The sequence below is a fragment of the Elaeis guineensis genome, chromosome 5, assembly GCF_000442705.2.
Source record: "Elaeis guineensis isolate ETL-2024a chromosome 5, EG11, whole genome shotgun sequence".
NCBI classification, from domain to species: domain Eukaryota; kingdom Viridiplantae; phylum Streptophyta; class Magnoliopsida; order Arecales; family Arecaceae; genus Elaeis; species Elaeis guineensis.
Genome location: NC_025997.2, coordinates 127859075 through 127875082, shown reverse-complemented (window position 1 = coordinate 127875082; position 16008 = coordinate 127859075). Strand labels below are relative to the sequence as shown.

Genomic DNA, 16008 nt, shown 5'->3' with positions numbered 1-16008 from the left:
CTCCTAATTAAAATTAAACTTCTCATGGATGTATAATAACAATCTGGATGGGCCTAATTTTTCTAATTCCCTGGCCACAACGGCGTGTATCACAAAGGCTATTGGCATTTGGAACGGTTATCTTCATGTGATTGGTTTTGACGCGAGGTTGCACCTAAGTTATAACCTTGGTCTGCCAAATAAATCATCATTACATCCTGTAACTGGTTTCTCATTCTCAAGAGTCAAGCCAGACAAAGCCGGAGTACAGGCAAGATGGCTGACGACCATGAAAGCTGGCACCACACATGAACTGGGGATGCTATGTATATAAACAGTTCAATAGTATCAATAGTTGGGGGAATATATATCTCAAAGTCCAAGCAAATGTTTAGACTTCATTGACAAAACTGTTGTTTTCTTTTGCAATGGTTACTTGTCTCACGGTCTGGTTCTGGTTTACTGTTGAAGAACAAATGTGTTCAATTATAACTAGCTCGAGAAGTTATACAGTTAGGTGCTCAGCGTGGTAGGTACAAATAAATGTTAAGGCCATGAAGAAGAGCTTCCTCGCCTCGTACATGCAGTCGCTACATCTAAAATGGAAAGTCCAAGAGCTGTTGAAAAGCGGCAGTTGCATTGATGTTGGAACATTTTAGTGGGACTCTGAGGTTGACGTGTTTTTCAAATATTTAGTACAGTCATATGGTCCAATGTCTTTAGCTTTCCGTTTCACCTGCAACAATCATCCCCATACATTGTGTCAACAATAGCACACATAAATTAGACAATCACATGTAACCTTACTAGTATTAAGCAAACAAATCAGCTGCTTATTTAGTTAAACTGACCAACCAGTAAAGATCAAAAGTATTCTACATAATTTGAAAAAGTAAAATCACAATGCAATAGATGAAAAGAAACAAGATAAATGTTGACTAACTCTATGCACTTCCAGTAGTTTCTATTTCACAAATATAATCTATCAACGAAGAAAGCAATTAACTAGTATTCTGTTGACCACCATCACGTGTTAAGGATGATTCAGTAACATGCTTTTTCATTGAATCTTTAATACTAGCTTTTGTTTTCATTGAATCTTTAATACTAGCCATCCCCTATGCCATCACCTTTGCCTTCCATCTTTTCTTGTGCTTTCTCTTCTGAAAAGTTAGTCAATTTTTACTTTAATCCTGTGTTCAGGCTTTTAAGTTATTTTTCAGCACACATGATGATGACAATTGAAAAACTCATATATATGGTAAGTCTTCTGCTTATTAATGAGTTCTGCTTCTAAGAAGACACATGCCTTGGGAACTGGAAACAGCAGACTCAACCACGCATCAGTTGATCTACCTCATAAAACTCTTTCTTTAGCTTATTTTAATACAAAACTATATCAACCAAGCCCCATCATGAATATAAAAGTAGAACTAATATATGGTACCTAGACAACAACTCTAATAAGGTTGATCTTAACCAAGTGACTGGAGACCCCACCAATGAACCATTGGATGTGATCTGTAATCTTTAAACTGCACACTTCAAAAAACATGTGACTTAGAGATTTTTTACCCATGCATCCAGGGATAAAAAAATATGCATTCTTTCGTGTTATTTAAAAATGCCTGTTTTTGATCACTGGATGCAAAGGATAGGGATCTCAAAATCACATAATTTTTTGATATTGAGCAGTCCAAATATAGCAGATTATATTCAATGACTTGGATATCAGTACTGGGTCCCGTCTTTAGATCAGGACCGACCTTATTAGCACTGAAGGTACCCACATAGTGGCTCCTCTCATAAGTAAATACACACTTAAATTTTAAACTTAGTGATGTAAATAGATGACAATGACACTTAACCTTCAGAAAAAAAAAAAAACAAGAAGGTTTCTTCCTGTGATTTAGAAGGGAATGATGCAGCAACCATTATTGTATAATGAAAAGTTATTGAACAGACTGAATGCATAATAAAAGACTCCATTGCCTAATCTTTGTCATAAGCAATTACATAGGTTGTTAACCAATAAGCAATGAGAGGAGCTAGCTGATGGCCGTGAAGATACTCATAAGTAGGTGGTGAACAAGGTCAACATTCTTTATTAGAATTGATCTTCCAAAAAGCCTGAAAGAAATGAAAGTGAAGGCAGTATCCACCCATCACATTTGCTCATGAAAATTCTCAACCAAAAGAAAACTAGAAAAGGAAATAGGAAATAAGCCGATGAGGAAATCCATTGTGTCAATTTTTTGAAGTTCTTGATGACACCAATATTCATGCAAGTCTTCTGAAGATCTTCTTTATAATTTGCTAAGAAGCATGAACGTGCAAGGCATATTTCATGACACTTGGCAGAGATGAGTTGCATTGTATTGCCTATACCAAGAGATGCAGTCACTAGGAAGAGTTGAAAGGTGATATGCTGAAAATAGCAAAGAATGATCCAACCTTTAATAACTCAAACAATCCCAATTCAGGTCTCAAGAAGTAGAATTTCATCAACGGACTCAGCAGCCCCAAGGATGAAAGTAAGGGATTAAAAGAAAAAGAAATGACAAAAATTCACCTAGATGCCTATAGTTTTGCTTCTGTCCCATGACATGATACCACCCCTACAGAAATAGGCACAATTGGAAGTAGGTATCTGGAACCATGTAATTGTAATAGGTAAAATTGGTGGCTCAAGTCCAAAAGGATCCACCTGGATCCATAATTGTAATATTCTGGACTTTCTGAGAAAAACCGACATAAAGGAATCTCTATATGCACAGCTAGTTTAATAGTTAATACTCACATAGTCAACTATGAAAGGTCATAAATAGAAAGACACCATGCTCACTTACATTTCTAATAGAAGTTTATATACCTTATTGAACAAGCATCTAATTATCAAATAAGCCAACAAGACTCTGGCAGACTTAAATACCTGTGTTTGCAATTTTATATTGCATTATCTCTACTTGTACTATAATAGAAACTTCTTGAAATGAACATATAGTGATGGCGTATCATCAATATCACACAGTCTTTTTAGCAATATGAACAACTTTTCAAAGTGTCAACTCACCTAGGAATGAGGAACAACTTTCCACATTGTGTAGGCTTATCAGGGTTATCCTTTTTTCTTTCTATAAATCATACTGATGAAGCAAAGACATAGATATTAAAAGTATAAGATCATTATGATATGATTTTTCAAATGGCTTTTGCATTACAACATTTCAGATAAAAGATATTTTCATCTGCACACATCCCATAGAGTTCAAAGATTTCCTGGTTTTCAAGTGGACTTGAATACCCTGGTGCATGAACTGCATGAAGTAGATTGCACAAGATTTCCTTGGGGTGGAACAGAAGACAGGTGAGTTGTCCAGGTCATGTCCGGGACACGTGCCTATAGTTGGATGATGAGCTACCAAAATTTAGTAGCCCAGACTACTCTACGGTGGGGCTGAGATTGGATTAGATACAAATTGGATACTAGTATATCCATATCCTTATTTGTTTTCTTTGACGAATACATATATATGGATATGGATGTTAGTAGGATATAAAAATCTATATCCATATTTGTTTCAAACGGACACAAATACAAATCGGATATTGAAAATATAAATAAAAATATGGATATAAGTCGGATAATTAAACTTTATCATAGAATCAAAGATATCACTAAATGAATGATAAATCAAGGTAATAGCGTATTATATGGTTATTTGTTTTTCTTAAAAGTTTATGAGTCCTATATAAAATTACATAGCATTACAAATAGAATCGGATATTCAGATACGGATTGGACAATTATCTATCTATATCTATATGCATTTTCTTTCACGGATATGGATACAGATACGGATATTGGTCGAATGCTCGAATTTTTATCCACATTCGGATAGATTTTGATATGAAAATAGATCCGGATAGATATTATTTGGTCTACTTTCACCCCTACTCTAGGGCCTAAACTTCAATTGCAACACTCCCACACCCCCCCAACATGCACACGCAACCTAAAATAAATAAATAATAAGCAAATAAGTAACCTTGATAGCCTTATGGTGCACCTAGGTAAAAAAGATCGTACAAAGACTATCCAAATAGAAGAAGATATTATGGAATTCTAAAGAAAAAAAGCTCAGGTACCTAGTGGGCAAAGGACAAGACATATGTAGACAACAATACAATATTCTTGGCATCTTCATTAAGAAAACATAACGATATAGATAGAAGATTGAGACTGGAAAGAAGGGTAGAGGTACTGTTCCTAGGAACTTAAGGAGTGAGATTATGGAAGTTATGACTAAATTAAACTAAGGAATGAAGAAAGATGGTAATTGTAAAAATTGCAATTTATGAGTCATATGATGTGAACCAAAGAGACATTTCATGAAACCTATTGTTTTTTTTTCTTGGCAAGGATGAAACCTATTGATTGCCTCCTTTATAGTAAACAAGAACTCTTCAAAATCATTACTGAAACCCAAAAAGTTCCTAAAAATTTTGGGCATCTATTTAGTCTAAGTGATAGGATCAATTAATTCCAGTAGTGTGATAAGCCATCATTCTACTATTTAACTTTTGTTATCATGTAAATTTATCTAACTATTCATTAGCATTTTCTTAAATATAAACTTCAAACTCAACTGTATAGAGAATTTGATGATTAGTAACATTAGTTTTAAGTTTTATTAGTGTTTGAATATATTAATTATTAGGATAAATTATAAAAAAATCCCTAAAGTTAGGTCGAAATTACATTTACGCCCAGTAGTTTCCATACAATCTACATTACACCCTCAATATTTATTTTAAGACTACACTTAAACCCATACTGTTTTCAAAAGACAGTCCATTAATCCTAAATAGGGGGCGTGGATCCTTTATGGTGCAAATTTGCACTACATGGTATTGTACATAGATGGATTGCATCCACATAGAACAAAGTGAATCCAACGATAAGCATAAGAACCTACTTTTGAAGGGATTTAATGAGAAAACTAATTTAATGACCCTTCTCTTCGATTAAAATATGACGATTGTTAAAACATGACTCCCATGCCCAGGGCCGACCGATGGCGGCACAATTGCCAATGGAGTGGCTCCAGGAGAATGGCTAGATGTTGATGTTAAGCTCCGCGATACCGTCGCTCCTTTGCTCTCACTGCTGCCCTCCTCCTCCAAGCACTTGCATTCACCACCACCACCACTCTCCACTCCCACCAAAACTCTCTTCATATTTCTCTCCTCTCTCTTCTCCCTCCCCTCCTCTCTCTCATTCCCATTGTTTTTATTCCTCTCATATATTTCTCTCCTATCTTACCCCTCAATTTTGATCTCTTTTATTCCATTGCCATTATTTGTGGAATAGATATGGATTTATCCACAAAGACTCTGAAAAGAAGAAGCTCAAACTCATCATCTTCGAAGTTCAAGTTCTAGGTGGTCGGTAATCCTTCTCATCCCCAGCAAGAATTACTTATCGCAGACGAGCTCTTCATCGATAGCATCCTCCCCCTCCACCTCTCTGTTGTCCACTCCGAGCCAAAGCCTCGACCCAAACTGAGCCCAGAACCCAAGCCGATCGAGCCTCCATCGAACCCCTCCCTGCCGCCTCTGTTGGAGCCCTCGCAGGCATCAATCACCTAGTCGATCTCATCATCGCTGTCGTCCTAGTCAAAGTGGTGGAAGGATATATTCAAAGTTAGCGAGAAGGAGGACAAGGGGTAGCGGTGAGAGCGAAGGAGCGGCGGCGGTGCCGCGGAACTTAATATCAACATCTGGCCCTTCTCTCGAAGCTTCTCTGCTGGCAATGGCACTGCTACCAGCCAGCCCCAGGCACGGGTGTCATATTTTAACGAGCATCATATTTTAATAGGAGAGAAGGGTCCCTAAATTAGTTTTAAGGAGGGTCATTAAATCCCTTCAAAAATATGTTCCAATGCTTATCATTGGATCCACTTTATTCCATATGGATGCAATCCATCTATGTACAGCACCGTGCGGTGCAAAATTTGTAGCGCAGAGGATCCGTGCCCCTAAATGGGACCCAAATGTCACGTTGGAATGATTTTATAAAATGACAAAAATAGCCTTCAACAACAAATGAGCTGATATGGGCTCCTAGCCTATCCTAATAATTAAAGAGACTTTTGGATTTATTAAGAATCAAGTTAGCATGCTTTATTTAAAGGATAAATAATAAACCCCTCCCTCGAAGTTAGGTCAAAATTACACTTATACCTAGTAATTTCCAAAATCTACACTTACATCCTTAATAGTCATTTTAAGACAACACTTAAACCCAAAGAATGCTGTACCGAGCCGAACTGCCCGATACGGGATGTGCCGAACCGTCCCGACGGAGAACCGAGATGGTTTCGGCATAGAAAACGACGCATGCCGATGCCGGAGAAGAAAAGAGAGAAAAAAAAGAAAAGAGAGGAAGAGAAAGAGAGAGAAAGAAAAAGAGGGAGGGGAGTCCATCGGAGGGGCCGTCGGAGCACCTCCGGCCGTCATGGCCGTCGAGCGACGTAAATGCCTCCCACGGCTCCACAGCTTGAAACAGGAACAATCCGCCCCTGTTTTCCATATTTTTTTAAAAAAATATTTTTTTAAATGAAGCCGGTATGGGGTTTATCGGCTTCACTTAAGTGATGCTGGCAAATCTAGTGCCGACTTCATTTAAAAAATATTTTTTTAAAAAAATACAGAAACAGGGGCAAATTGCCCCTATTTCACACCGTGGAGCCGCAGGGGGCGTAAACGCCGCCTGCGGGCCACGACGGCCCGCCAGAGGCCCTCCGACGAACCCCCCTCCCTCTTTTTCTTTCTTCCTCCCTCTCTCTATTTCTCTCTCTTTCTCTCTTTTTCTTCTCCGATTCGGCTTTGTTTTCCTTCGTCGGTCTGTCTCGGATCGAAATGGAATGGGGGCGTGCCAAACCGTACTGCCGGTATCGGTTCCGCAAACCTTGCTCAAACCCATATTGTTAGATAGTCTATTACTTCTAAATGGGACTCAAATGCCACATTGGAATGATTTTATAAAATATCAAAAATAACCTTCAACAACAAATGGGCTGATATGGGCTCCTAGCCTATCCTAATAATCAGAGAGACTTAGATTTATTAGGAATCAAATTAGTATACTTTATTTAAATCTTCATATTCCATGTTTTCTTCTATTACTTATTAATGAAGATTGTGTTATTTCTAGACTAAACCAAGCATTATTTTTTTGCTCTATCAGTGTCAAAGATGATGAACATCTCCTGGAGCTTAGGCATGATGGAGGGCCGGAAGGCCAACCCTATTGTCACGATCTCCTCCAGTTGGATGCTCCCATCACTGTTGCAGTCTGCCTCGGCAAGAATCGCCACCACCTCCTCCGTCGGTGGGTCCTCACTGATGATATGGTGCAATTCTCCAAGATACACCACTTATCACCGAGGATGACGAACATGGCAAGGAGCTACTCGATAGAGATCTTTCAGTTCTCTTCGAAGATAGCGAACATCCCCTGTAGCCTTAGTATGATGGGCGGCCTGAAGGGTGACCACACCACCATGATCTCCTTAAGTTGGATGCTCCTATTGCCAGTGCAGTCTGCCTCCGCAAACATTGCCACCATCTCCTCCTATGTCGATAGGTCCACACCCAGCTACCTCAATACCGCCTCCATCTCCCACCTCGTGATCCTCCCCGAAACCCTTTCCAACTACATTCAGATTTACCAAAAAAATAGAAAAAATCTTTCCAACCTCAGAGAGCTATAAGCATAAAGCATCTTGGAGCAACAAGACACCAGATCAGTAAATACCGATGGCCCCTTCACCACCTCCCTCCCCACCCTCAACCTCTCTTTCTTCCCCTTCTCCCTCGCCGCCTCCACCATCATTGTCCTTACCCCCACCTCCAACTTGCTCCCCACCATGTAGATCTCACCATCCACACCGCTCACAATGTACAGCCACTTCAGCATCAGTGGACACTGCTGCCCTCCATCCCCTGCCACATGTTGCTCGTGCTGTTGTATGCCTTCACCCGGCCATAACCATAGTCAGTGATGATGAGGCGACGGTCCCCAACGACGATGCTGGCACCGATCCACCCCTCCCACATCCCTTCGCTCATCTCCTCCCACGTGTCCCAATCCACATCATGGACCCTTGCTCTCATGATGCACGGAAGGGCCACTGCCACCCTTTTGTCACGTACATTCGCCGCCCCACCACCATTGCATTGTACCACACCATCTCACAATGCATCCCTGCCTCCAGCAACCAACATTCTGCTGCTGAGTCATAGCACTCCATCGCAAAGATCCCCCCATTGCCGCCCACGACTGTGAAGATCCGACCATCAATCACCCTCACCGCAGAGGACCATGGAGTAGATATCGGTGCTACAGCAGATCATGAATTCATGGCGGCACAGTAGGTAACAAGGGTTCGGAAGGCGGCGAGGGAGGAAGGCGGCGACAATCGTTAAAGGATTATCTCGAATTTCTTCAACCTCTCAAAGGCTCCTTGGGCTCGGCACCAACGTAGAGGGGGGTTTCAAGGCTAAAGAGGAGGGAGAGGGAGTGGATGAGGTTGGATTTGGGAAAGCGCCAGGAGCACAGGTAGAGGGTGTTAGAGCGGTTCACATGGGGGTGGTCGGGCTTTATAGGCATACCGCAGGTGCAGTGTAGGAAGACATAGGAAAAATGGTTTATAAGCGTACTAGAGGCAATTTTGATGTTTTACATAAAGCAAATGGTTTTACTAATGCTGTTAGTTTAGTTGGGGGTAAATGTAGGTTTTTCAAACTATTGGATGTAAATGTAATAAACATAAACCTCAGAGGATTTTTATAATTTACTCTCATTATTAATAGTGCACCATAATTGCTCTTTTCATCCTGATTTTTTGAGAGCTCCACTTTCCAACTGTAACACCTCTATCCCCTCCTTCAAAATGATTCTACTTAGTCCCAAAAAGCTCTTGTAAAAAATTCTCATTCTTGCAGCAGCACTAGGATATTACCTGACAATCATTGTGTCAAATTTTACATTTGTCATGTGCACCAAATTCTCCAACTGCATTCCATGTTAAAAGAATGAGTTTTGGCATGATTGTTGTCTACTGCCAATTGTATGAAAATTAAAGCTACACTTAGAAATACCATGTACAGATGATTGTTGACATAAAGTCTGAGATAACATAAAGTAAATTGAATACTCTGTATGTGGCATATTTTTGTCACTAGACTTACAAAATGCATATTGATATGACAAATGAAAGGAGGACCATACCGGTGACCATGGACCAGGTTCTGGAAGAGCTCTGTCAGGTGGAGAATTTTGCACAGGACCCGTTTTCAGTTCCAGAATCTCCTGTTAGATCAACAATGTGTCAAGACATGTAATTGAACATACATAAGAAAAAGAAAAAGAAATGCCAATCATGTATATAACCATTATCCTGCATTACATGTAAAAACAGGCAAAGAGCAATTAACATACAGACTTCAGCACAGCAATTGCCTAATTTCTAAAATGTAAGTAGAATTCATGTACAATGACATGATACAGAACTTTAGAAATCTAGGCACTTGCCCACATTTTTGTTGAAAAAAAAATGAAGAAAAACTACATGGATTAATTCAGATTTGGGGAAAATTACAAAACTTCCCTGAATACAAGTATATAATCAAGTACATATACTAAGGTTTTGAGCAGTGCACATAATTAGGAAAAATGAAAACATGATTAGAAATTTAGAGCCAAACTAGCACATGGTAAACAGAACAAGAACATGATTTAGCCCCAGAGACAGGGTAAGGATTTTAGTTTGAGGAGAAAAAACATAGGAAGGAGAAGAAAAGCAAAAAAGATGAAAGAAAATAACAAAGAGAAGAAAAGGAAAAAGAAGAAATGCAGAATGATGATATGCATGCAGAATACACCACATGGTTTTTTCACAGAATTTTTAAATCAAAATCATGTTGTAATTTTTTAAATCTCCCCTAGCCTAATGCAAAAACTTCAAAAGACCCCTAAATAACATGAAGGAAGAAAAGATAGTCCTTTTAAAACCAGAAATCCTACCAATACAATCTATTACTGAAAATATGACTTCTTTGACATATTTCTACTGAATAGGATCCAGATCAACCAGACTACTAACTAATCAAAAGGATTTCCTAACCAAGATTCAACATCCTGACATTTGATGAGTTTGTACCTAAGATTTTCTGAATATTTTCCTAATTTTCAGTCCCAAACAAATGGGGAAGTAAACAAATTAAATCAAAAACTAACCTTGAATCTTATTTATATAATGATGTCAGGAAATCTAAGAAATGAATGCCAAAGAACGGTCATATAAAACAATATCAGGTTAAAAGCAAAGCGAAAGCACTAATCATTTTGCTGACGTATAAACCAACAGAACAATTTTCTTGCTGGTAAACTTATCAACTTTGGTGGGTGTACGCTACTATTAACATGGCGTACATTACTGTGACACGATTGTGGTGAAATGACAAGAAACTACAAGTTACTCAAAGAACCTTTTGAACAATAAACTAACCTCCCCAAAAGCCTCAAGAGCAGCTAGCCATTCATCTGAGAATGGTACAGCATGTAACTGATGTCTAGGTGGAACAAAATCCAGCTTTAGTCTGTCCATTAGTTTACTCTTGCTGCAATAGGAGAGAATTAAGCATATTACTAATGCATCATGTATTGATTTATAGAATATTCAGAAAAAAACAGCTTGCTTACAGACATTAAATACATACTTTGGCATCAACTCTTTGTCTTCCATTGAGTCCATCAGTTTCTTCGCTTCAGACTGTGCTTGGCAATCTTGAATTTTCCTGTCTTCAGAAAATGTAGATTGAGATTCCTCTGACAAGGAACTGCTTGATCCACTGGCCAGGCGGACACTTCCTTGATCTATGATCTGAACATGTGTACACATTTTCTCATCTAAAGAACAATCCAATTCTGTGCTACAAGAAATACTGGCACCTGCCATTTGCTCTTTACTCAATTTTAAGGATGATTCAGTTTTCGGTGAAGCAGCTAAGTCAGCATTTCTAGCTGTGAAACCAAATCCTGCATTTGAGATCAAATCAGAGTTTCCAGCTGATTGTTTGTCCTTGCTTAAGAGAGAACTCTCATCACCCAGATTTCCTACCAGTGGATGCTTTTCCAGATTATCAACTCCTGAATCACCTTCGTGTAGTTGCTTTGACTCACTTCCTTCAAGTTTCTTTGGACACATTTGTGATGAAAACTTGGATGATGATAATTTACTTTCACTAGATTCTACGGTAGATGGGTCAGCATCATTACTATTCTCAGAAATCAATCCACTTTCTTGGACTGAAGATTTTGTGTCAATCTGCAACATAAAGTTATCCTCGTGACGACCAAGTTTTCCTAAAGAGAACATGTGTGACTGCTTGTCAATGTTGACACGAACTGAGAAACAACTGCTGCCTAACTGATCTTGACTGCTTGTTTGGCAACACGAACCAGAAGTTCTGTTATTCATCATATCCATTTTTTTCGTTCCAGTATTCTCTTTCATAGATGGATGTGTATCAACAGTTGCAGTGGAACAAGACAAAGAGTTTGCAGCTGAAGATGCTTGCAAGCTGCCAACAACTACAGTCCTAGCACAAGATTCTGATGAAACAGGGCCCTCTGCACATTCTCGCCCAGTTGAAGGTGCAGGTCTCAGCTCATCAGTCTTTTTTAGACTAATAGGCTTTCTAAGAGGAGGAATACTGGGCATTGGCTGTTGAATATTTCTCTGGGAATGGTTGTAATAGGAAGGAGAAAATTTTCCCTACAAAAAGAAGTAAAAGAGTGGCAAGGAAAAGAAGCCATTCAAATGGCTGTCCAATTGAATGTAAGCCAATTTAGTTAGCTACCATGGATCAGATTTTGCATGTCAAAAAAATTAAATTGCCAACTCATCTATATAAACATGAAGGATACAAAATAAATGAACAAGTGAATGACGAGACCAAATTTTACACAGTTTTCTAAATCATTGTATATCTGGTACTGTTCTAACTTCTAAGGGTTATGAAAACTTTTAAATTATGCTTGTCATTCCACATTCCATCAAAACAACATCTTTGAAATATAACAAATTTATAACAAATGTCATCTCATGGTGCTGATGTCACCATTTATATTAAAAAGAAATTTCAGGTGTCATGCAAGTGACCAGATTGGTAATTCTTGTCTCCCTTAAAACGCCTACTCCATGAATTATCATTGGATTACCCTGATGGAAGCATGGTTATTGGCACACTCCCTTAAAACACTTACACCATGGACTATCATTGGACTACCCTGCTGGAAGCATGGCTATTGGGATGCTCCTTTTTTGACAGTTAGCATCTCTTTTATCTAGCTCTTCATGTATACGTCTATGAAACCAAATGACTTCCAATTCTGCCTATTCGATAAATCAAGCTTAATCTCCAGGTTTAGGAATCAATTGTTACCTGCAAACTAAATGATGCAAGAACAAATTGGAAACATTTTACATTTTTTTATAAAATTACTTCAAGGGTCCACCATGCCACTGATTCTTAAAGTAAGACATCCATGGATGTAATTTTTGTTACCATACCTGGCAAAAAAATCCTAAAGATGGTGAAGGCAGTCGCAGTGCTGATGGTTTTACATGGGCTGGCAAGGGAGGTCCTCTGCTAACTTGGTAGGAATTTTGGCGATATAATGAAGATGCCATGCCAGAGCCAGATGAATGTGGATTCATCTTAAAACCAGCAGTACCTTTCTCAGCCAGTGGAACCTACAAATGGAAATGGAAGCATTTCAAAAGAATATTACACCGGATCATGAGTAATCATTTCAACTTGGCCAGCAGAATACTTAAAAATAATTGAAGTGCAACTGCTTTTCACGAAAAAGCATATATGATGTTTTAGACAACTGGAAAAGCTCCTTAGTCCTAACCAAGTGCTTGCTAAGATCATGTGAAGAAGATTTAGCTGATGAGGGTGGACAACCAGGTTCCATTCTTTTATTTGAAGAAAATCCCCTTGTACCAATGCCATGGTCAACATTAACTGCAGCAAAAATAGCTTATTGAAAAAACTCAAATCAGTTGATATGGTTGGCAAATTTAATGAGAAATATATAGACAGAATTCGCATCAAATATCCAGCAAAAAAGCAAATCATGTTAAGAAACAGCACCTCTAGCTGTATGGTTAGTCTTGAAGCTCTTTGGAGTTGAAATGATATTTCTGGAAGTCATGGGTAGAGAATAAGCATGTGACCTTGTAGGCACGAATTTTGGAAGTTTCGATGTTGGATTTGTTGCATTTGTATTTGCAACCCTTTTCTGTGTACAATAGTGTTAAGAACTATAACTCCTTAAATTGACAAAATAACCTGTTAGAAAATTTTCTCAAGCAACAGAAAATTTTGGACACTGCCGGACTTCCTCATCAAATAGATACTGCATATTTTCCGTTCTTAAAGGAAGTAACAAAAAAGGATATAAAATTGAAGCTGGTGATTGTGGCACAATTTTGGCAATGCTTTTGCCAGAGTGCATCTTTCCAGAAGCCTGGATAAGGCAAATAATGATAAGAACAAATAGAAATTCTACCTTACACTGCAACTTTTGTTCACAACAAGACAGGTTACTCAGTATATATAAGATAGAAAACTGAAAATTGCCCCCAAAATTTCCATCTTTACATTAGGAACTAGAAAAGAATGTTGGATCCAAGTTGAACTGAGTAATTACATGTAGCCGTTGCCCCTCTTTGATTAAAGCTTCTGAATTTGAAAATAATTTGCCATCCTTGAAATCTTTTTCAGATTTTGTTTGAGATTTATTATTTATGTTTACTTCAACATCATTCCTATCACCAGATTTCTGGTACTCCATCAGTGGTGACATCTCCCCACTGATCCCAGAGAGAAAGCTCCCGCTTGACTTGGTTACAGAACCGCTTAGCATGGACAATTCTAGTGGATTCAGGACACCTGTTCAAAGTGATAAATTTTTGAGAACTTGGAGTCAGAAGCTTGTACAAATACCGTAGCAAATTTAATACCTTCTTCCATAAAGAAAGCTTGGTTCCAGGCTAAGCTTTTCCTCAAGTTATATCCTCCACCCCTTTTAGCCCTCTTTGTCTGCATTAGGGTCTCTTTAGAAGAGGCCAGCACATCCAAATTGTCCTCTTGAGCGGTGCATATGTTCTCCTTGTTGCACACATCTTTTGGTGACGAACAAGAGTGTTTTGGACCAACGTTATCATCTGATAACCACACAAAAAACACAAACTCAATGATTGAACAAATGATTATTTCAGCAACATCAACAGCCATGTGGGAAACAAATGCCAAAGGTTCGCCATGCCTCATATTATATGGTGAATAATAATCGCGACTCCAAGATCTATATATGAAATCCAAAGTGCACCATAAACACCAGTTTGTTCATTTTGGTGACTGAGTACTGATTCCACGACAACAATAATCCAGAAAATCATAGAAAAAACATCAAAATCCGGAATTATTCCAAAATAAGAACAATAGAAGTCGAGGGAATCAGGATATGTGGAGGAAATAGGCCAGAAAACGCCAAAAAAAGGGAAAAATTCAAATTGGTTTAATGAATCAAACCCCAACACTAAAAGCCATTTATGCATCAGGAATGGTGGAATCCTAACACATCAAACGACTACTTTTTCACAGTACCAAAAATCACCTGCAGGTTAAAGTTCGTCATTTACATCAGACCCGGCTATAACAATAGGATTTTGTTTTCCCAGCAATGAAAATCCAAAAATATCCATCAACAATGATGCAAATCTGGAACCAACCAAATATCTCGGTAAGTAAGACGAAAGACAACAGAAGATGCAAGAAATTTGTAAAAAAAGGAGAAGTTTCAAAGAAATCATTCCAGATCTATCAAATCATAACCAATGCCCATTATCTGGCGCTGTAATAGGTTGCATAGGTACATTCAGACTGATTTCTCAAAACACCCTAACTTCCGGATCACCCGAATCGGGGGAAAACCCTAGAAGAGAGAAGGAAGTGGGGAGTCCTCACCAGGCTGGGCGTCCTCCTGCATTGGCGATTGCGGCATCCAGACCTTCGCACTTTCGGCCATTCGTATTAGAGAGGTAGAGATCGGAGGAGGACAAGATCCAATATTTGTTTCTCAAGTCAAAAATCGTCGAGCAGTCTTCCCTCTTGTAGATATATATTTTATTCCTTTGAAAATTTTGAAGCGCTTGCGAGCGCGAGCGAGACGTGCTGTGGGCTGTGGGGTCCATTTAGGTTATTGGGTGCGTGCATAGGGTTTAACGTGGCAGGGCTTGAATGCGGAGGCGATCGTGTTCGGTGTACCAGGTGGTCCAGCTGTCTAACAGGGATCGACAACTACGCCTCCTAGCATCCCTCTGCCAGGCGGCGTGTGACGGGCAAATGGAAAAGAGTATTTACAGGGAAAGCTATGCCGGATAGCATGACTATGCTAAATATTTCTGCCATATTATGTTTGCTGGTCAGAATATTTAGAATAAAAATAGAATTAAAATATTATTTTTTAAAAATTAATAAAACCATATATAAAAAATAATATATTATACAGTCATACTAGTTTGCAATAATATAATACTATTTAATTTATACCGGTACTATATTATATATGTAAACAATATAGTACTATTATAATTTATAAAAATATATACGTAAATAACAAATTTAAGAAAATATACACATCATTTTAGATATTTATAAGAGAACTCATGTAAGAAAACCCTAAAAATAATAATATCTTATACAAACAGTACTATAATGTGTGTGTATTATAAGTTTATGCTTGTAATACTATATAAAATATACTAATGGCCTTCATAATATTTATATAACATAAAATTTATTTTAGATGTATAATCTAAAGGGGTGAAACAAGGACAGAATAGAAGTAAGCCTATCCCAAGATGGACATCGGACTGCTTATAT

The 16008-nt window shown here is 38.4% G+C and overlaps 1 protein-coding gene and 2 pseudogenes across 2 annotated transcripts; 1 reads left to right on the top strand and 2 right to left on the bottom strand.

Annotated features, from left to right (window-relative positions):
* Positions 1-280: 280 nt before the first annotated feature.
* Positions 281-15535, bottom strand: LOC105046167 (uncharacterized). Of its 2 annotated transcripts, none has more exons than XM_019850608.3 (11): positions 15091-15535; positions 14085-14288; positions 13772-14013; positions 13521-13588; positions 13213-13364; positions 12971-13098; positions 12624-12806; positions 10768-11825; positions 10557-10668; positions 9278-9358; positions 281-715 (listed from the first exon to the last, which is right to left on the bottom strand). In XM_019850608.3, exons 1-11 carry the CDS (start codon positions 15149-15151, stop codon positions 635-637), a joined length of 2370 nt encoding a protein of 789 aa, XP_019706167.1. In that variant the 5' UTR covers positions 15152-15535; the 3' UTR covers positions 281-634. The 2 variants fall into 2 exon arrangements, with proteins under 2 accessions (XP_019706167.1, XP_019706168.1); XM_019850609.3 differs by having other exon boundaries at positions 12971-13083; positions 15091-15534.
* On the top strand, positions 5356-5877 carry LOC140857761 (uncharacterized; annotated as a pseudogene).
* On the bottom strand, positions 7212-8656 carry LOC140857760 (F-box protein AFR-like; annotated as a pseudogene).
* Positions 15536-16008: the final 473 nt, after the last annotated feature.

Excerpts from the sequence above, each read along its gene's own strand:
- LOC105046167 (XM_019850608.3), bottom strand. The coding sequence starts at position 15,151 with ATGGCCGAAAGTGCGAAGGTCTGGATGCCGCAATCGCCAATGCAGGAG. Across the intron at positions 13,099-13,212 it reads GACTAACCATACAGCTAGAG|CTATTTTTGCTGCAGTTAAT; the intron begins GTGCTGTTTCTT and ends TTTTTCAATAAG. Across the intron at positions 716-9,277 it reads AACCTGGTCCATGGTCACCG|GTGAAACGGAAAGCTAAAGA; the intron begins GTATGGTCCTCC and ends TGATTGTTGCAG.